This window comes from Patagioenas fasciata, chromosome 2 (genome assembly GCF_037038585.1).
Source record: "Patagioenas fasciata isolate bPatFas1 chromosome 2, bPatFas1.hap1, whole genome shotgun sequence".
Taxonomy (NCBI): domain Eukaryota; kingdom Metazoa; phylum Chordata; class Aves; order Columbiformes; family Columbidae; genus Patagioenas; species Patagioenas fasciata.
The window spans coordinates 20,610,751-20,633,358 of NC_092521.1; the positions used below are offsets into that span (position 1 = coordinate 20,610,751).

The following is a 22,608-nucleotide window of genomic DNA, read 5'->3' on the forward strand; positions in this document are numbered from 1 at the left end:
AAAATCATGTACTTTTGTTTGTGATCCCTGGTTCTAAGTACTTTAATGCATACAAAAGAACAACAAATTACTATTTTTTTTGCATAACAGTTAGGTACTACGTCAGAATTTACACAATTTACTGTGTAGTTATAGGCACAGAGAATCAGAAAACTCCTTTGCTTCATCCTACTATATAAATACGATTAAAACTGTCCATAAGATTCTATATTGTATCATTTCTTTGCTCTGAAAACAAGTGTTACTGTGTCTACAAAAATAATCTATTCCAAATGCTGTACAAAGTGTCATCTGCTTATTCCTTGATGAAAAACTTATTTTACTAATTGTCTTTTTAACAGACTTATTTCAGATCAAATTTTGCCAAAATATTATCTTAAAGCAGTTTTCAGCAGTAAAAATATAAATGTTTTCTGTTTGTGAACAATATAATGATACATTAAAATAATCTGTGCTAGGTGAGTGCAAAGACTTGTATATCCTGTCTGTGGCTAGTAGTGAACAGTTAAGAAAACCTATTATGATGATGCAAGCATATTTCCATGCTACATTATCCTGATTTCCATAGAGTGCTAATAGGGAAAATGTAGGAGACTTCTGAAAAATTTTGGAAATTTCTCGCTTTTCCCCATTACATTAAGCACCGTTTTGGGAACCTTCTTATTTGCCAGTCATCTCAAAATGTTATGCAATGAATAGTTTTGGAATAAAATATAAAATTTAAAGAATTAATACCTCTACTTGGAAACATATAATTAACAAAATACAGAAAGCTAATAAAAACATTGTTTCTCTTAATCATTTAAAATGCAATCTTGGAACAGTGCTTATGACCCACTGAGTTTCAGAGGGATTTAATATCTAGTTAACTACAAACACATTCATGAAAGATAGGTGTTCCTTTTCCTGGTAGGCTGATAGCTGAGGATGGCTTGGATCACCTCATGTGCTTCCTTGAGTTTAAGTACAAAATTTTAGCACAAATAATTCTGGAAGTATTTGTTATAGCAATATGAACATAAAAAACAATGAGTGTGTAGACAGAGTATATATATACTGGGAAACAAACACATTTAACAACAGCTACGCATCTGGAATAGATGACTCCTAATGTTAATTTTCAAAATTCAAATCTATAATCTAAGGCATTCTCAAAATCAAATTCCTTTTCCATTCAAAATGACAAGCAGGATCTAAAGTAAGGTTGAAAGCACCTTATCACTGCTGTCAACTAAAATGCTAGAATTTCATTACTGAATTTTCATTACTGAACAATTACTGCATTATCTCATGAACAGCAAAATTAATGAGGTCTGCTTTTCTGGGGATTTTTGTCAGTGTCCTACACAGAAGTCCCATTCTCATTACTAATAATGTCCTGAATCCCAATTATTTTCAAAGATTCTCTGTGGCATTAGCTTGAGTTCCTCTTTTATGTCCCTCAAATCTCTCCCAGGTGTCTAAGGGTCTTCCCGGGCAATGCATGCTCAGCAACTGTGCTTGGCTGATTGGTCTGTGCCCACTTCAGCATTCCTCCCAGTGGCAACTCATCCCAAGCAACAGTTCTCCTGAAACCTTGTTGAACTTCAAGGTTGTGTGTTTTCTATCCCAACCTCAAAAGTGTTCAGAAAGTATTGTACAAAAATAGAGGGCAGGTGGGAATAACCATTACACAAGCCTGTTTCCTCAAGTTTTCTGGGTGAAGGAAACAAAAAATAGATCTTGTATTCGAAGATAAAATTCTGAAATGTACTTTGAAGTCTAAAGATCTTGTAGGCAAACCAAAAAAATGTGGCTCAATCATTTCTTTTGCCAGCCGCAGTGTTGGGAATGGAAACAAAAAGTTAAATCATATTTTTCAGGGTTTATTTGGCTAATAATATGTCATTCTCTTCTTACATATCTTGCCAAAGTAGTAGTGCTCTAGTAGCAGTGATGGTCTAAATAAGATATAAACAAGGAAAGCTGTGTAGGAATTAAGTCAGCCAAAGCATCTGGAAAAAACAGCGAGTATGTAAGTCTTTCTTTAGGTCTGAAACAGAGGCAGTAAACTGCAGACTAAATACAGGTTGGAAACAGTTGAGTTTGGCATAATAAAATTATCCTTGAAGAAACTGTTCCCAACTCTGTACTTAACAGAAATGTACTGCTCCTCTCTGGTTTAGATCTATGAAAGCTTTGAGTGCCTGTTTGTTTGTTTATTTCTTTCTTCCAACCATATTATGTGTTTAATAAAATACACTTCTCCTTAGGAACATTCCTTGCTTCAGAGATATGTTTTATATTCCTCTTACTTCCTTGGTTTTCTTTTCATAAGGACAAGGGGTTTGTTTAAAGAGAAGTTGCTCCTGACAAGAAAAAAAAGAAAAATCTTTCTTAGTCTATGAATTTCTAATCTGAGTTTCAGTATTGTACCTCCTTATAATAGGATTCAGTTTTTCGTAACTAATGTAGTGGCTTTCCTCATATTTTTTTATATTCATTTTTATATTCCTTCTGTTCCCTTTTGCTGCAGCTTCATTTCCTCCGGTCAGGAGAGCAAACCACTTAGTGATAGATTTTCACCTTAGTGTAATAACACATGTGAAAAGGGAGAAGGAAGTGTAAATGTGAAGAAGAAAAATTATTATTATTTCAGAATAACTATATATAATGTCTGGAGTTTATATAAAACACATATGGGAGCACATAATGTTTAAAAAGTCACATGTATTACATCCTGAATAGGCTGTAATCTAAATAAGATAAGACAAATATAATTCAATAGAGCCACAGTTCAAAGGGGAGTCCCCTCAGCTTACCAGCACTGGGAAAAAAGGAGAAAGGATTTCCTGAAAATCTTATTTTAAAGGGAGAGAGAGATAAGATAATAATAATAATATATCTTCTGCGAATTAGAAACCATATAGTCTGCAAAGAAACTTACTTTGGATGATATGTAAACACCTATGCTCCAGTTCTGCCTTCTGGATTTTAAGGAGACCAACTTCTTGCTAGGTAGTTACCACAAAGTATATTGTCCCCTCCTCTAAGGCAAGTGGCAATGACCACTGGTGAGGGAGGACATCAGGGACAAACCACTGACTCCTCTCGTGTGACTCTGCCAAAGCTGCCAGAACAGGAGAAACTGTGCGTGACAGTTACAGGGCAGAGAGAAAAGGCAAGGAGATGGAAAGGATAAAGGGAACAGGTTAAAAACAGTGAAAGCTGTAGACAGGGTTTATGCAGGGAAGGAACAAGCTTTTGTATTTTAGAAAGAGTATATGAAGCCGAGTATGCATGTGAATGCAATCAAAGCAGCAGGTGAGATACAAAGATACACCATGGGAAAGCTTGAGGAGCAGTAAGACTGCTGTGGTCAAAGCAAGAAATCACCAGCATTAACTACAACTAGTACTTACAGGGACTTAGGTAGCTAAACATCTACTTGAGATAAAGGGCATAATTAAATAATATGCAAGAAAGGAGAAGCCAACTAATAATGTCCTCCCATATTTCAGTTTGAGTCTTCTCCAAGACTCACCACAGACCACCAAATTTCAGTTCTTGCAGACTAAATGCTTTGTCCCTGGATATCACTTGATGATCTCGCAGTCAAAAGGCAGACATACTTATTCGAAACAGAAAGTAGTGTGCTCAGCACAGTGTAGCCAAACCTGACATGTCTTCTTAGCCTCTAGTATCAATGACCACCAAATACCTGCTCAGGTAGGCTAGTTAAAACTACTCCTGAGTAGAGTGTAGGAACAGTAACAGCAAAATCCCCGTTTTACTTCTTTTGATCCTATCATAAACTTTTTAGGTTCTACATTTTTTAAATGAAGTTTCTTTAAAACTTTGCAGGTGGTATACCTCTGCATTGCGAGTGAAGTGTTGGCTATGATGCAGCTTCACTCAGCTGCTGCATGGCCTCTGGAGAGACAGGATTCCATCCTCAGTAGACCCAACTAGTCAGGGCTGGAGCAATGTAATGCAATAAAAAAACAAAAGAGAGAGGGTTTTAATCTCACTCTTTCCATCTCACACTAAGAGTGACTGAAATGTCATAAAGAAATTTATTTCTTGCCAATGTGTCTCACAGATGCATCTCCCATTACTTGAATTCTAGTCCCAAGGAAGTCTCTTAATTTTAGCCCTCTTCAAAAAATATGTTATTTCTGGAAATGTTCAAACTTATTCTTGAAACTTACACTGGCTCAATCAATGGCACATCACAGAGTTTAGTTCATGATCAGAGACTGAGAGCAAATGTTGTCTGTTCAATACCATGATGGAGAGTGCAGAGGGAAAGTAGCTTCTTGTAATGAATGACGAAAGAAAATATTTGAGATTGGATGCACACTAATCTATTCCAAAACCAGAATTGTTTCATTGTTTATTTCTTTCCTCCATGCAGCGGTGACACCTTAGTAAAAGAGGGTGATTTTTTGATCATAGGCAAGAAAATCATCCAATCTTTTATTCAATTTGATCAGGAAATTTTCACAAGGGTCTTCTAAAACACTCCCAGCACTGCAAGCAAATAAGCAGATTTCCAGTTCCCATTTTTCCTAGCTTAAGAAATATGTGTAAATATAGTCATGTTGAAATAGTTCTTCACAAGTAAAGATTACACTTTAAAATATTTTTTATTGTTTAAAAAGAACAAAAATGGAACTAAGAGTTCTCAGGTATGAACTGATACTTTCTAAAGAAAAATAATTTTAATATATAGTAAATTAAATTAATTACATTAAATAAAACCTTTAATGCAATAAAATGTTCACCAACATTTAAATAATTTTAAAATCTGGAAGAACCAACAAAAAACAGATCTAGGAATACAGTTTGAAAACTGGTTATACTTTTATTATTATTTTTCCATGTCTGAAAACTGTATTGTTTACTTAAATGGAAATAAGATCATTTGAATATATGAAATGTGAGGAGAGTTAGGTACCTTAAATACTCTACTGCTGTTTATTTTTCATTCTTAGAAAATAAAGTTACAATACCCTCTGCTGTGCTTTGGATAGTCTATAGAAATAGTCTTAACTCCTTAAGTTAAAGATTTCAAAGCATCAAAGCATCTATAGATATCTTATTTCACCTCAGCAGGGTAAGAAAAAATTACTTTCTAGCAGCAAAAATCTTAGCCAGTTTGAACTTTAGTGGATCAAGAATGAAGTAAACCAATGCTATAACTAACGATCACTCACAGACACTGTCCTGTCCAGTAGATATTGTATACAGAAGAGGATTTTAAACTAAAAGCCTCCCTCCTTCAGTTGTGACAGAAACTCAACAGCAAAGGAATGGTCCATTTTTTAGACATTACAACATCAGCTATCATCCACAGCTAACTTGAATTCAGTGTATAATCTAGGCTAATGTAAACTCTTTTTAACCCTTTCTAGTGTGTAGCAGAATTCTGCTTTGACTTAATTGTCTTAATGATCCCTGTGATCAACACCATATGAAATGTATTATAGAATATGACTATGTCCAGTATTCTTATTGATTGATATGCAAATACAGCACCATATCATTAATATTGTGCAATTGGAAAGTGATTTTCAGCTGACAACCTCACCTGTTCTGTCAAATATCAATTGAACTGCATGACATTCCTACGTGGTATGTTTTAATAGATGCATTTTAGAGATAGTCAAACCAGATCACAGAAAGCTATGACCAGTAATTAGAATGTATAGGTAAAATATAATGATGGTTTTACTAATATATCGTGATTCTACCAATTACAATAATTACATCTAGTTATTCTGCCAACTTTTTTCTAGGGTTTTGGTAGTCCATCAGGTGAACATTGGCTGGGAAATGAATTTATCTTTGCAATAACAAGTCAGAGGCAATATTCTCTAAGAATTGAATTAATGGACTGGGAAGGAAACCGGGCATATTCACAGTATGACAGATTTCACATAGGAAATGAAAAGCAGAATTACAGGTAAGACTCTATTGAAATTCTTTTGACTCTACTCAATATTTTTCATTGTTTGGTTGTTAAATATGAGATAAATATGATATTGATTTTCATTGAAAGTGAATAAAGAGGGTAAAACTAAAAAAATTGATTTCTCATTGTTGAAAGGTTAGAGTAAAAATAATATATCTGAGAACAAGGGATGATCCATTAATTATTCTGGCAGGTAGAACTGCTACAAAAATGTATAAATTTTAGCAAACATGAGACCATCAGAACTCAAAACTGAATAGAAAAAGAATATGGACTCTTCATTACAGCTTGAAGGATTTCTGCCTCAGAAGCATGAAACTGAAACAATGGACATAGGAAGAAAAGACGAAAAATGTTAAAATGTCTGGTATTTCCAAACTAAAAATTCAGTATAAATTGAGAGGAAAAATAAAATGTGATTTTTTTTTTTTTTTTCTAGTCATTGCTTGATCTGAACAGACAGCACAATGCTGGAGAAAGAATATGAAACCCAGAAAAATGTCCTAAAATATTTGTTACCGCACATCTAGTTAGTATAAGACTTGGGAGAGAAACCAATGTATTGTAAAACCAAATGTTTAAGTCACATTTAAGTGAGAGGAATTTGCTCTTTTTGCTGATAGGATTCTGCCCAGGTGGGACACAAAGTAGTGCCCGTGTCCCCTGTTGTCCCTCCAGCTGTCTGGGAACTCTGCTGGACACGGTGACCTGAGACTACTTCAGGTGCTAAGTACCAACCAGGACAAGGACACGAGCCTAAAAAATTGCGTACCGTTGCCTATGTACATTGAAGTGATTGCCCTTTTCCTGGCACAGTTTAAGCCTGACCCAAGTAGTGCTTTCTCAGGCAATTCCTGAACACAACTGTGGGATCCCATGGAACAGGGACTTTTTCCAATACGCACTGTGAACAAGGAAATGTTAATTTTTTGGGGAAAAAGTCTAGCTATACAGACATGAATAGTGCTATACAACTAACTTTGAAGGCCAAAGAGCAAGCTCTAGCCCAAGATGTAAACTTTATCCAAATTTTAATATGTTCTTTGTCATCTCTAATAAATTTTACCTCAAAGAAAGAGTCTTTAAAGGACTTGAGCATAGGATTTGCTTCTCTGCCTCGGCTGATAACAGAGACACTTGGAGATTTCTTAAGTAGATTAGGTTTAATATGTTGATGGACAGCAGAGTAGCCCTGGAAAATCATCCTGAATCAGCCTAAGTCTCCAGGATGTCTGTATGAAAAGAGAAATACATAGGAAAGTAAAGTAAACCTACTTTCATTAGAAGAAAGGGAAATCTTTTGGCAATATAAACCATATTTTATGAACATGGAAATATTGTGAAAACTGATCCATTAAAATTCTTCTTGCTGAACAAGAAAAACAAAAAAAATATGTTTCAAAAGTGTGTATATTAAATCAGAAAGGATGTACAGGCCTTAAAAAGTACAATATCGAGTAACAGGAATAAATTCTACTATCCATGTTCAAGTCACTTTCCACAAAAATTAGAAGGAATTTGACTTGAGACTAATGAATGTAATTTTGATTCCTGTCATACTCCGTAGTCCAATTAAAGGCCAGAGTGAGCTACGCTCATGCTGTCTGTGTGGTCTCCTTACAGTAAAACTGAAGTTCCTCTGTCCAGGGGACAGGGAATTGGTTCCATTCACTTTATACTGGAATAGAGAGGGAAACATGAAGAGGTAAAAAGGTTCTGTCTTTGTTGGCCCTGCGTATTTCAAATTAATTTCTTGATTATTTTTTACTCAAACATAACTGAATATTTAAAGAAAATAACTGAGTAGTACAGTGACAGTTCTGGAAATAATGAAGCGTAAACCACATGCAAATCTGAATTATTTTTCATGCTTCACAAACACCCTAGTGCCTAGTTCAGAAAGATGTATGTTCAACAGACATTTAAAAAAAAAAAAAAAAAAAGTTATGCTCTCTTAGGAATTATTACAAGAATGCATCCGATGACATAAAAACTCTTTATTTTGCTTGCCAGCATCACTATCTGTGATAGAAGTGACTCCAGAAGGCAGGCCAAATAAAAGCCTGATTATTGAGTTCTAAACAGCTGGCCCCCCTTCAGAGAATGCTGTTTTCTCTTTATCTGAGGAACTGCCATTAAGAATTTAAATGATTCCTCTGAAGTTGAAAATCACAGTTCCCAACCTCCTGCTTGCAGTGCCTTTCCTTCACCACTGTCAGGCATTTGCCATGTTTGCATTCAGTACCTCAAACATACAACACCATATCTTTTCAAAGCTTCAGTTGCTGTTCATTTGAAATAATTTTGCCAAACAAACAGCTTGTTTTGGAAGCTGTTAGGATTTTATGCGAGTGACTCACATTAAATATTGTTTCTTCAAAGGTTTGCAAAAATAAGTAATTGCAGGTTGATCACACCCTGCATTAGTTTCAAATAATACAATTTCACTAAGAAATAATAACCAGTAAATATAGTTAATTTAAAAACAGAAAACCATGAAGTGACAAAATGTGTCTGAGAAAATATGGAAAATCATTTTTATCCTGTTTTTCCAAAATCCAGCCCCAACATTATGCAAAGTACAATTCAGTCTGGATAACTCCCAACTAGTGATTTCAGAAGGGTTCTGTTTTTCCTCTGGGCTGTTTGTGTTGTCTTTACTACTTTTTATTAGCCTAAAGAATCTATGATTAAAAAGAGTAATGCTGAACACATGTATGTTAAAAATATGCTTGTTTCTCTTTCAAAATGAGACAGCTCCAAAAGGCTTTCTGGGAATGCAGAATAAAACCTATTTATCCCAGATGATGACTGCATAGAAGAAAGCTGAGATGAGAAGGTGGATACTGATGCAGTAAATGTATAATGATAAATTATAATTGAAAGAGGAAGATCAGTGTTGCACCACATGTGAAACCTTCAATAGCATGGAAGTATCTAACATCCTTAGGCTTCTTATCTGCACAAAATTACTACACAGAGGACTGCCTGTAAATAAGATGAAAACTATCTCTGCCAGTCTCTTTGCAGGTCTTATACTGTGGCAAGTAAAATCTCCAGAGCAAGAAGAGTCAGATCTTGCAAACCCCATTTAGTGCAGTGTTTCTTAAGTCAAATTAATTATTTATAGAACTCTAAAAATATAAGTTGAAAGAGACTACTAAAAGACACATGACCTCTCGTCATTTCCTATGCAGACTCTACCTAGTGCACTCTTGATAGTCTGTTGACATTATTTGATGTTCTTAGGAGCTGTACAGATATCACATACTGCTACTCTGACCTGTGTCCTCAGACCCTCCAGAACTAACCAGGAAAGTTAACCACATGTTGGAATTTCAGGCACCATATTTCATAATCCCACATATTAGTTAATGAAAGCAGATATATTGATGCTGGATTTTGAGCAGCAGCCGTATAAGCCTGTACACACACCTGGTTTTGTGACTCATGATACAGGAGCAGCATTTCCAAGCAAGACATGGAATAGACAATGGGAAAAATACACTTTAATTGGCTGAGCTGTTTGTACCTCAGAACCCTTAGACTGGATATACCCTCCCCTCCCTATGACAATAAACTCCAGTATTTAGTCATTCTTTTATTGAGAAAAGCTTTCCATTGCTGCAATGACTCTCTACCTTTGGTCCTATCCATGGGAGAATATTATTAAATGATTAGGTAGTGCTGCTGATGTGATCAAGACTTTGGGATTGTTGTAAGTATAGGTGAAAACTAATGACAGACAGAAAGCATCCTAACTTCTGTGAATGTATTATGTACTTAAGCTGATGTTTGACCTTTGATAGTAAAAATTAAGGAGAACAGTCTTTATATTGGAATCACCATGATAAACAGATTTGGAAATCCTATGAGAAAATGAAAGAGAGCAGAGAGGAGAGCAACGAAGCTGGTGAGGGGTCTGCAGAACCAGTCTTATGAGAGGCAGCTGAGGGAACTCGGGCCATTTAGCTTGGAGAAAAGGAGGTTGAGGGGAGAGCTTACTGCTGTCTATAACTACCTGAAAGGAGATTGTAGCATGGACGGGGTTGGTCTTTTCTCCCAGGTAGCAAGTGACAGGATGAGAGGAAATGGCCTCAAGTTGCACCAGGGAAGATTTCAGAGGGGATATCAAGAAAAATTTCTTCAGACAAAGCATTGTGAATCACTGGAACAGGCTGTCCATGGAAGTGGTGGAGTCACTATCCCAGGAGGTATTTAAAAGATATATAGATGAGGCACTTAGGGATATGGTTTAGTGCCTGAATTAGGCTATGGTTGGACTCTATGATCTTGAGGGTCTCTTCCAACCAAAATGATTCTATGATACATTATTAGTGGGAAAAGCAAGAAAAAAATTGACAGGAGAATATCAGTTAAGAAGAAAATAATCAGATTTATGGATCCTCAGAGGGCAGAAGTTGAGGGAATTCATTGCAAACAAGAAGGAGAGTCACTGAATTTTTTAAAATCACGTCAAACCACTGACATTGTCCTGTGAGTCATACAAATCTAGGTAGAGCAGTTTCCAAGCTCTGTAAAATGCTATTTCTCTCCAGGCTTTACTTTGGAAAATTGTATCAGTTGTTTAATGTACAGTGATAGAATCATATAATGGTTTGAGTTGGAAGGGGCATTCAAAGGTCATCTATTCCAAGCCCCCTGCAGTGAGCTGGGACATTTTCAGCTAGATCACGTTGCTCAGGGCCCTGTCCAGCCTGACCTTGAATGTCTCCAGGGATGGGGCATCTACCACCTCTCTGGGCAACATGGGCCAGTGTTTCAACACTCTCATTGTAAAAAACGTCTTCCTTAAATCTAGTCTGAATTTACACTCCATAACCATTACCACTTGTACTATTGCAACAGATGCTGCTAAAATTTTGTACTATTTACCTTATAAGTCCCTTGTAAGTATTGAAAGATCACAATAAATTCTCCCCAGAGCATTGGATTTTTTAGCTCTTGTATGTATAAGAGTTTGTATATTTAGTTTCAAGAATAGTATTATTTCTCTCTGTTTTCTTAGGCAAACATGGTAGGTAGCCTGGAGCCAAAGGCCTTGATGTAATGTTAATCTTTGATTTTTTTTAAGGTGGAGTCTATTGATTTATTTAATCACCACTGTTGAACTAATGCTGGAATTTGTTACAAATTTCCGCGCATAATATTTCTTTCTGTAGAGAAACAATAATTTTTCTACAGTATTTTAAATTGTACTAATGAAAATTATGTAATAGGTAAAAGGAAGCGTTATTTGTGAGTGTCTTTTATGGGGACAGCTGGTTTTGTGTGTCTATCATTTAAAAATATATTCCACAGACTATTGCTGTTTCAGTGGCAGGACATTAACAGGCTGTTGTCCCATTCCTCAGTGTACAAAATCTTATTTTTATTTTTGGTGTGGTTCTTTTTTATTACTCGGGCTTTTCAGTGATGCGTTTTTGTGTGTGTGTCCCTTTAGTAGCTTAGGTAAAAAGCTATCACCTTGACTGCGTTATTTGTATCACAGTAAACCCTCAAAGAGACTGTTCTCAGATGGGGACGGAAAAGTGCAGTGGAGAACACACAAGAAATCTCTAGCAAAGCAACAAAATAAACACAGATCCTCTGAGACCCAGTCGTGTGCCCACATCTCTGCACTTTTCTTGCCGAATATAAAAAGTACAGAATAACTCAAAAATAGATATGATGCAAAAATTTAAACACATAGTGATTCACTTTTCTTTGGAAGCTTGAAATTTAATTTACAAGTCTACTTCAGAGGAAATATCCATGCAAAACCCTATTAATGGACAAAATTATATCTGTGGTATGCATACTTTCCATGATTTGAAAATAAATTTAATATTTTTTTCACCAAACAACGATATAAAATGGATAATATGGAAAAAAGATTTTATGTCTCTATGTATATGTAAATATCTGGCTGAAATAACTTTATTCTAAGAACACTGTCAGTCCAATAATATTCCATGAAATCTGAGCACTGGAAATGCAGGGATTCAATCTGATGTCCATTAAGCAGAAGTCTTTCTGGAAGCAGACCAGTGCTGCTATACTATATCAGTCACTAAAGCTCACTGGCAGTCCATGTGCTATCTCCAAATGTAAGCAGAAATGAAATATAATATTTTCTCCAACTAACTGAAGGTTGATGCAAAAATACTTATGGAGTTCATAAATAATAAAATTTAACTTAATCCACATAAATCCCAGTGTATACTATCCATTCACAGCTGATAATTTCCCACCTCTAATTACATAAAGCTCATTTGTAGTTCACTATCCAGTAGTCACGACAGTCCTGAAACAGGAACAGAGAGTTTCTTCATCTATGTTATGGAATATAATGAGAATCCATATATGCTGGATACTGCAAAGGAGCACTGAGTAGAGAATGGGAAGTGAATAGTGAGAGAGAATGATGGGAACTGGTAGAAGTGCGATGATTTGCAGCTCCTGAGATGGGGAGGAGAGGGCTTTGTGTTGTATTCCCTTCAAGAAGCAAGACAACAGGTTCAATTTAGCAAAATAGGCCCTATGTGAAGTGATGTGTAATTCTTTGTTGTCCCCTGAAACTTCATGACTGGCAGCTCTGCAAAATCTAGTGACTGTCTGCCATGTTTGTGTGAAAAAGAGCACAGGCTGCAGCCATGAAACTAGAGCTCTACCAGGCTCAACTATAACAGACATTCAATACCAAATTGTATCTGTCCATATAAAGTAGAAGAATTGACTTTCCAAGAGATACAAACTGTTATAGGCTTACCAATGAGATTTTGTGCTAACATAGTTTACTGACCTGTCGCTTTTACATGATAGAAAGGCATTAATGATTACTTTTCTTAGCTTATAACTTGAATATCTTTAAAAGTGAGATATTTCCTTTGGAATAATATTATGTGGTTCATTACAAGTGTCATGGCACAAATAATTCCATACACAGAAGATGTATTATTTCCTCAGAAAGAGTTAGGTATTTGCAGTTTTCATCTTTAGCTGCCTTAGTTTCATGTAAAATGAATGCTGCTATTAGTCTTCAGATCCTTTTGACAAAGAGTATCTACATGCTCAGTTAGAGTAATATACTTTGAGGACCACAAACCTCCTCATCTTTCTAAATCAATTGATCACAGGCATGAACCACAGTTCAGATAATATGAAAAGCTCTTTTTTTGGAAAAGTCAAATGCCAATTCATACATGCAAAGTCAGCCCAGAAATGATACAATTTGTCAAACAGGATCTGTTAATATGCACCATTAAAAACCCATAACATTAATTTTTGTGTTTTATTTTGATCACAAATAACACTAGAGTTCTTTAATGCAGTAATATCTAGGATATGGAGGGAAACTAACAGAGGTGTTATATAAATTCTGGGAAATCATTTACTTGAGATTTTAGAAAGGTACTGGCATACAAAATTTACAAGGTAGGCAGGTTGCACAGCACTCTTGGTTGCACAGCAGCCTCGCTTTCCATCAGGAAAGTGAAGTCTTCAATGTGGGTTACTCAGAATATGTCTGGTACAGGAATGACCTGATCATTTTTGTGTATCCATTTATTCATCTATAAAAGATAGATATCTATTCATTTATTTTCATTGTTAGATCTTTCAAGCCATCTCTAAATTGGTGCTGTCTTCAGTCTTGCTTTTCTCTATCCTTTTCCAACTGGATAATTTTCAATTGCCTTCTCCAGATTGATATATTTCCTTCACCAAAACTGGATAACTTTGTTCAATATATTCATTTTCATGTACCTGCAGAACCCACATTCCAGTGGCTTTTGACAGGATATTGATAAGAAACTTTCAATAATTAAGTTTGACTGTGTTCTTATGTTTCTAGAAACTTTTATTTCCTTTGGTGTTTTAGAGCTTTTCAAGCACATAGCTGGAGAGAAGCTTGTTTTCCAATAAGTTCCACCAAAGCTATCACTATGGGATGTAGTGGGCATGTCACTTATCACTACAGGACATAGTGGGCATGTCACTATCTTCTCCTCCAGACTCCTAGATTCATTTTTTAAGAGAAAGAAAATATATGAGTAAGAAAAGAAGTATCTTATTTTCCCATAAAGTTTATCTACAATAGAATAAATACATCAATTCAAACTACTGATTACTTGAGGCAAGAAAAAGATGGTTTGTAGCAATCTACTAGACTTAAACATTATCCTGGATTTAATGAATTTAAGTTCTTATTCACAAATCAGACATGGTTTCCTACAGGTAGGTGAGATAAAGATTTTCAGTGCTAACATTAAAGCTGTTGGGCCCTAGGAACAGAGTTGCAGAACCCTTGCTGAGACACTCAATTCTCTGTGCATGCCTGGGGAGAGATAAGCTCCTTAGACAGAAGCCAAATCAGGCAGCAGATAGCTGCCTGGAGTTAACCATTAGGAAATTCTGAAAATAGCAAGGCATCCATTTATATCCACTGACAGTTCACAGCCCACAGCCTGAAGTATGACAATGTCCTGTCTTAAGAAAGAAACAAAAGATGGTGGTTTAATGCATTCATTTGCCAGAGGGGATCCAGACCACAGTTATTGCTTCCCAAGAGAAAGCAGCAATCCCTGCTGCAGGGGAACATGCTCCTTGATGAAACTCTGATACTGTGCAGGGAAGAATTCACTGCTGAGTGAATGAGTAGGTACTGGCTCATTTCTCAATGCGGTGTGAGAGGGAATTCTAAGATTATGCTCCCTCACTTTGAATTAAATAGGCTTTGATTAAATTATACAAATATGTTATGAAGCAGTGAGGACTATCCCTGAACTCTGAACACTATCCAAACAATTCTTCTTCAGACTTACACTTGTACTTGCACTGAGACACATATTACTGGTTATGGCACCATTGTGAGGGGAGCTTTGTGGTTTTAAACCTTTCTCTTGTTGAGTGAACAGAAACCACAATTCCTAAGTGGAAAGGAACCACTCAGATAAGTTGTTACACGAGAAGAGGAGAGTTACGACTGGTGATACCTCAACTACTTATTACCTGGTGAAGATCTCTACAGAAAAACAAACAAATATACAAACAAACATACAAACAAACAAACAAACAAACCCGCTTGTGTGAGAACATTATCATGCAAAGCAAGAACAGTATAGTGAAATCCCTGCTGAGGGCTGCTGCACAGACACACAAATCTGAGAGAACTCTTCAATGCATGCAAATATTGGCAGAAAAAATATCCATGGAAACTCATTAGTGATCTTTTTACCTGTTGGAGATTTCACCAGCTATTCCCCAACTATCAGGGTGAGACAGAGCATGACAGAGCATCTAGGAGAAAGCTGCACAGGCTTTCATAAGATAATGACCATTTTTTTGGTTCTCCAATGTAACATGACTACTCACATCTTGTTGGTATTATCTTGATAAGTAATCTATATTGTTATCTTTCTTGCACAGTGTTGTTTTCTTTTAAGCCTCTGTTGCTTTATACCGCCTCTACATATTTGTATTAAGAAAGAATGTCAAACAAGCACTTTAAGAAAGTTTATAAAATCCTGGTGTGAATGGACCTCACTGTCCTGAGGTAAGAGCTCCCACTTTTGCCAGTAACAACACAAGAAGAGCTATGTCTCTTTAGTTTACTTCTGTCAAAGCATTTACAAAGAGCCTAAACCTACTGATGTTTGTATTAGGGTAGAATTCAGCAGAGAATCTTTTCTTTGTCTCCACTGGGCTTTGACATGAAACAGTTCCTGAATAAAAGAATCCTGTGAAGTTGAGATACTGACACATATTTGACACCCATGAGGATTTTTTTTTTATATATCAAAACCATTGTGTGTAGGATATCCAGATGTCTCCAAGATCAGATGCCATTTATAGTCAGGCTATCCATTCCAGGGATATAAGTGATGTGATGTGATATTTGGCTCTATTTCTGTAAAAAACTGAATAACAAAATAACTAATTTTAAATGTGACAATAATTTTCCTAATCAGTAGTTGAATATTCTTGTCACCTTTTCACTGATAAAATTTACTTAATCTTTGTATAATATCATAAGCGTTAGAACTCTCTAAAAGTTATAATGATTATCAGAGTGTAGATTAGCATAGTGAAAATTTGTGTAGAAAATGTAAGAGATATGTGTAAGAACATGACAAAAGTTATAGATACAGCATCACAGTGTGAACATTTAGACTTTCATTAATATTTGCTAATCACTGATACTTTTTGATTTGGGATTGCAACATAATGAATCCATATGTTTAAGGGTGCAAACATTAAAAGACTGTGAAAGTCTAATGTAAAAGCAAAATGTGGAATGAGAAAAATATCTCATTAAAATTTAGAATTACAAAATATCTCTGTATTAGAACAGTTTCTTTAATGCATATTCTGCAATTCTACAGTTCTCCTCACTATTATGTGTGAATGTTGGCAAGCAGAGTACATTTTCAGGGTCCAAATTCAGGTCCAACTCAAGATATTTAACTTGGACATTATTCTTGTCATAATCCTGATCAAAACTGAAGAAACTGGTACTTGCAAATGCCAGTCCAGAAAACAATGAAATGTGGATACCAAGAATGAGATGTGTCTCTGATTTCAGTAAAAAAAAAATGTATTCTTCCTATGAGTGACCAAGAACTTCATCAAAGTGAACTTGACCACCAAATGTTTACAAGACTATGATGAATTTGTTTAGCATTAGTGTCAATATCTTCAGATTAAAACAAAACAAAAAAACCAAACCTGCTTAGAAAATTTTATGAAATGTCCACAATTTTCACCATTTGCCAAAAATCCAAACTCAAGCTCTCCACAATGCAAAAGCAAAGAAGAACAGAACTTAGAGGCCTTCTCTGTACAGTTTCTCTCAAAGAGATGTGTGCTGTCTGTGCCCACATAGCTATTGACTCTCTGCCCACTCTCTGAGCTAAACAGAAGCTCAGTAGACCTGTCAGTGTGGCATCAAGCCCATGCTAATATATCCTGCCCTTGAGTAGGTTCTGTGTCGTGCTTATTGCAACAGTACAGCTTCCAGCCAGGACAGAGTGTGGGCAGAATGAGCTCATGTCTGCTCAGAGACCTGACAGAGCAAGCTTTCATCTGCCTGCAAAAACACATGCCGAAATTCTTTGAGTGACCCTCATTTAACCTAGTATGTTTGTGGTTAAAGTCTCTGAAGTTTGTTACTAACTGCCCAGCCAACCAACTCCAGGGTTTCTTTTTTTCCCCTTTTATCATTAACAGGGCTACTGGGAAGTGTTTCTAGAGTCTGATTCTGAAAACACTTTCCACACTGATTCACTATATTTTCAGGATAATACCAGCAAAGTGGTGTGATATTTTCTGTGAGATTGCTTCTTTGAGGATTTTTAAAAGAGTAATTCATGTTATCAATCTTCAAGAGTTTGTTGTTGTTTTGTTAATGTGTTTTGGGTTGGTTTTTTTAGTGGTGTGTTTTTGTTTGTTTGTTTGTTTTGATTGCTGTTGCTGGTTTTTGTTTGTTTGGTTGGTTGGTTGGTTTTGTTTTGTTTTTTCCCTGTCAAATGGAAACTTACTTGATTTTCTTTGTCTCTCTCTAAAGTAATGGAAAAAAAAAAAAGTTCTATTATTCGTTATTTGGTCCACAGCAGCACTGCAGCAGATCAGAGCACAAAGCAGAGATATTCATCATGTCTAAAGAACTGCTGATTTACATAAACCTACAAAAAGATAACAACTTTCTATTGTTTGATTGGTCTACAAAGTTTAAATAAACCTTTATTATAATGGATTATAATGAGATACTCAATAACAACGGAAGCCTAATTAGAAAAAGATAAATGAGTTTGTGATGCCATACAGAGTCTAGTCTCCAGTCTTCTGTTTCATCAGATACTAGAGGCTGGTGTGTTTCCAATTTTAAATCAGTGCTGGAACAGCTCACCACACCTGACCCAGTGCACGTGCACCGTCTGTGTTCTATTTTCTTTTATTTAGCATTATAATTCTGTTGCACTGAAGTGAAACCTCTTTGTACCAATCTCAATGCCATTTGAACCAAAGAAGTAATTACTGTGAATCACAGCTCTTATAAGGTCGTGACCTGGGTTTTTAGGGGAAAAGAAAACGTGTAAGACATGCTGATCCCTGTTAGCGTGGTCACTGTGGCACCGGCAAAGAACTTGGATCATAAATGGGTGAGAGTCAGTGAACCTTTCACTCACATGTGACTGTTTGTGGGCCACAAATGACGCCAAGGGAGTTGAAATATGTTTTAACAGTCTGTTTATATTTTTCTACAGAGGTCTTAGTGCCACATAACTCATTTTGGCATTTTTTAAGCTTAATTTTGCATTAAGAAAACCAAGCAAACACTGAAGCCAATATTTATTTTTCAAATAACTACAAACATTTCACAGAACTCTCTATGCATCAGTCACTTTTAAAATTTGTTACCTTTTTGTAGACAATAGTCCTTAAAATGAAAGCCTAACCTTTGTATGATAATGGAGACAAAGGCCAGAGGATGAGCCCAGCATGTTGTACAATGCAGCCACTGATGAGTAAAAGGATCAAGACAGACCTGTTGCATATTACCCAGGCTGGAGGTGGAACATGCTTCAGTTATATAAGTATTTTCGTTCTACATCCTATTTTCAATATCATAAACCTTTGGTGTGAATGATACCATATGAAGAGGAGTAGCCTTTCCTTTCTCTTCCCCACCTTTTTCTTCTTCTCCTTCCCCTCCTCTCATTTTTCAGGTTTTTTTGAGGTGTACTTAGGTCCTCATTCAGTAATGCACTTAGACATTTTTATTTTATTTTGAGCACCTACTAAGTACTTTGCTGAGGCAGGGCCATCAGAGCTCTCACTGAAGGTCACTCTTATTTTATTACCATTGTACACTCTTTAAGATGAAATAAAAATGTAAAAACCAAAAACACTTATATATTATTGTCAGAAAGAAACCATAGCAATTACACTGTCATTAATGCTACCTCATATTGTTTCTGTAGTAGGAAATTATTGCATTTCCTGTGATCTCCCCAAAGTGATTCTTCAACATCCCTTGCTGTTCACTGATGACTTGAGTCTGAGTTCACAGCCACCAGATTAAGCCCCATTAATCTAATTAGTAGCAAATAATAAATTGTGAATTGGCTTGTTCATCAGGACTGAACAGGTTCAAACATAGGTAAGTGAATGGAAATCCTGGTTAACATTTTGCTTTGAAAATAATATCCCAAAAAAACATCCCTACATTTTCCTCTGGGATTCACCCAGCAGGAAGCACATATCTCTTGACATGAATCCCGTCATAAATCTTGCAAATCCCATGCAGAACACAAAATATTTATTTTAATGCGTTATTCATTAAGTTATTCCTTTAAATCCTGGTCTGTTGGCAGCTGCAAACTCATTCTGTTCCAGCCACATTAGAGCAATGCTGTAGTACGATTTGAGAGGGTCATTAGGTCATTAGCACTAGAAATAATTCAAAACCAGAATCTGACAGTGTGCAAATGAGCACAATTAGGAAAGAAGATTATACCGCTAGCACAGAATGAAGTATAAACAATCAAAAAATTGATGAAAAATTAATTGCTGACTATATCCACTTCTATCAATAGTGACCATTTTCCTTACATTCAAGCTCTTCATGAGGAGGGGGAAAAAAAAATATATATATATATATATATATATATATATATATTTTAAAAATACCTTACACTGTTTCAATTAACTACCGTGCCAGTGGAAACATGGGGAAAAAGGTTATTTAATCTACATGTTATGTCCAATTCAGTATTTAAATAATTTCTTAATGGTGGTTACAGGTTACATCTCATACAACATTCAATCTGAGAAAAACAAAGTTCAGTACTCATATTTCAAGTCAGGGATTCTATGAGCTAGTGTGCCTCTCATTGCTTTTTTTAGCCAACAAGCTTAGTTATTTCACACAACTTCACACAATATACACCTGTTTGAGGTACGCATGATTCTTGTACAGAATGACAGCATTTTACTTTTTCTGTGGAAAAACATAAACGTTTCCATAAAGTGAATCGTAAGAGCTGTGTCTTTATAAGAGGTATTTCAGCCTCAGTGACATTTTTGTAACAGGTTATTTCAAGGACATTGTCGCACTTTATTTTGTGTAAAATCTTTGGAATCTAAAGATTCGGTGTTTGATTTTGCTCTAATTTTTCTCCTCCTCCCTTAACTGATTCTCATCACCTGCTCTCACAGCAAACTTAATAGTTTGTGGTACTATATACTGCTCTTGATCTGTTTGTTATCTGCAGGGCAGGCTTGCCTAGGGGTTAGCTATCTCACTGTCTGGTTTGTGACCTGAGATGTTATCATGACCATGGAACTTTAGAGAAACAGTCTAATGCTAAGGAAGGAGCCAATATAACTTAGAATATAACATCAATTTCTGCTCTGAAAGCTTGTGCAAATCCTTGGGATAGTGGCTTGTTTCAGGTAGACAGCAGTTTTCTCCTAAGCTATACAAACCTTTGATTGAATGTACACCATTAGGAAAACATTGAGGGTCCAATATTCAGATGAAATAAAAAGCTATCTTCACTTAGAAAGTTTCTTATATTTGTTCATATACAAAATAAAATAAAATACATATATAGTCTATGGAACCTCAAGAATTAGACATGTACAAAACTCACTTGCAGTGGCTTCCTAATGAGAAAAAGCATATGTATGAATAAACTTCTGAATTTTCTTGTAATAAGCCTAATAGTTTGTTATTCCAGTGAACCTGAAAAGAATGAGAATATGTAATTGCTGAATGAACAGATAAAGCTTTTTTTTTTTTTCTGGAAATGTGAAGACTTTTAAAAGTCCTTTTAAATGTGAGGACTTTTAAACTCTATTTTTTAAAAGAATCTGTATTAGTTAATAACAGGCATCCATAATTAGGTTTTACTGATATCATAAATTCAGGCAAATACTGGGGAAAATAGAAAATGCATTTAGCTGTATTTAGTTCTGCATCTCTGTAAATGGAAAAGAGTCAACATATTTAAATGGCATCTTCAATATTTCTTCTTGTAATTGCAAACAAAACGTACAACACAGCAAAGTTTTAATTAACATAACTCACCAGTAGAGATGATCTAGTTAACATTCTTATAGCACAACTGTAGTCAAATTCAGCCACAATCCCAGCATACTCTTTGCAAAGAAAAAAAACAAAACACACCCAAAAGCCCACAAAAAATAAAAATCAAAACCCTAACCCCCGCAAACCACATTGATTATATACTGTTTAAACACATCAATTTCCAAACACCAGCATATCTCATTAAGAGTTATACACACTTTTAACATAAGTGTATCTATGATATTTGTAAATTTTACAGTTCCTTATGATGAATTACTTTCAATTAAGTAAACTCTGTGATAAATATTTTACTGTGGCCTGGAAACGATAATTTTCAATGCCACTACAGGGTAACGAGAAGTTCCTATCTCTACAGTAGTCATCAGAGTATAAGTTGGCACTAACAGCATGCTGATACATGAGGTTTTTCATTTCTATTTTATCTAAAACAGTTAATTAGGATAATATATAACCTATGTGGATGATAGTGTGTAATTAATGTCACCCTCAGTACAACTAAAGCATAGATTTAAGAAATCCACTATCGCAATGCATCTGCATGGATTTCAAGAAGCTATAGTTAAGAGAATTCTCGAGCTTTAAGCATTTTTTTTAAGAATTATTAAGTTTAAATTTTACTGGAGTTGGGTGGGTCTCAAACAGATAAATAAAATTTAAAAGCAGTGTTCAATGAACTTTTCCACTAGCTTCAATGGCTGTAAACCAGATCCCTACATGAAAATACACAAACATCACAAGTTTCAACAATTCAGTAAAGATAAGCAGAAGAAGCTCTGATTACTTATCTAAAACTTAGAAACTTTTAAAATATGAGTTTCTCTGGAGGATAACTGTATTTCTATGCTGAAAAATCACTTGAGAATCAATTTTGGCTTTTCTGCTCTTGTTTTCATCCAAACCCAGGAAGCGTAGCTGAGTAGGGAGCAAATTACTTTTACATTTTAACTTAACCAAATTTCTCTAACCTTGGCTTTGCCTGTGTCCTGGGCAACTGTTCAGATAAGTTCTAATTTTGTATTTTATTTTTTGAGAAGTTCATCTATCTTCAATGATATCAAAACAATTTGTATTGTCACATTAGTATACGTTCAGTGTTTGTATGTCTGTCTAAAACATTGATCATCTCTAGTTATTTCAAGTTTGAAATGAATACAGTCCCTATCTTTTAAAAAAAACCCATATTATGTATTATACAGCCATGAATCAGAACAAAAATGGTAGTTTTGTAGCAACAGGAAATCTTAGCTGGTGAAGAGAGTGATTTTTTTTTTTCCGTAGCAAGAATTCAGCTTTTCTTTAATAAAAGTAATAAATTCAATAAGTAAAAAGTTTCATTTCAGATTTCCATGATAAAAAAAAAAAAAGTGGATGATTTTGTATTAATAAGTATTGTGTTGAAAAACAGTTTTAACAGAAAATGGTAGTATCAGATTAATGTATCTCTTCTGTGCTGTGTTTAGTGAGAGATCAGAATAGAGGGAATGATTTCTGCTCAACACATCATTGTGATAGTAGCCTTTAAATATGTTGCTTTCCC

The 22,608-nt window shown here is 35.4% G+C and overlaps 1 protein-coding gene across 1 annotated transcript in view; it reads left to right on the forward strand.

The window, feature by feature from the left end:
• The window catches only part of ANGPT1 (angiopoietin 1), a 158,253-nt gene that overhangs the window by 116,660 nt on the left and 18,985 nt on the right, over window positions 1-22,608 (forward strand). The window contains exon 7 of the mRNA XM_065832658.2: window positions 5,781-5,947. Coding sequence (XP_065688730.1) covers window positions 5,781-5,947 — 167 coding nt within the window. The remainder of the gene's footprint in view (window positions 1-5,780; window positions 5,948-22,608) is intronic.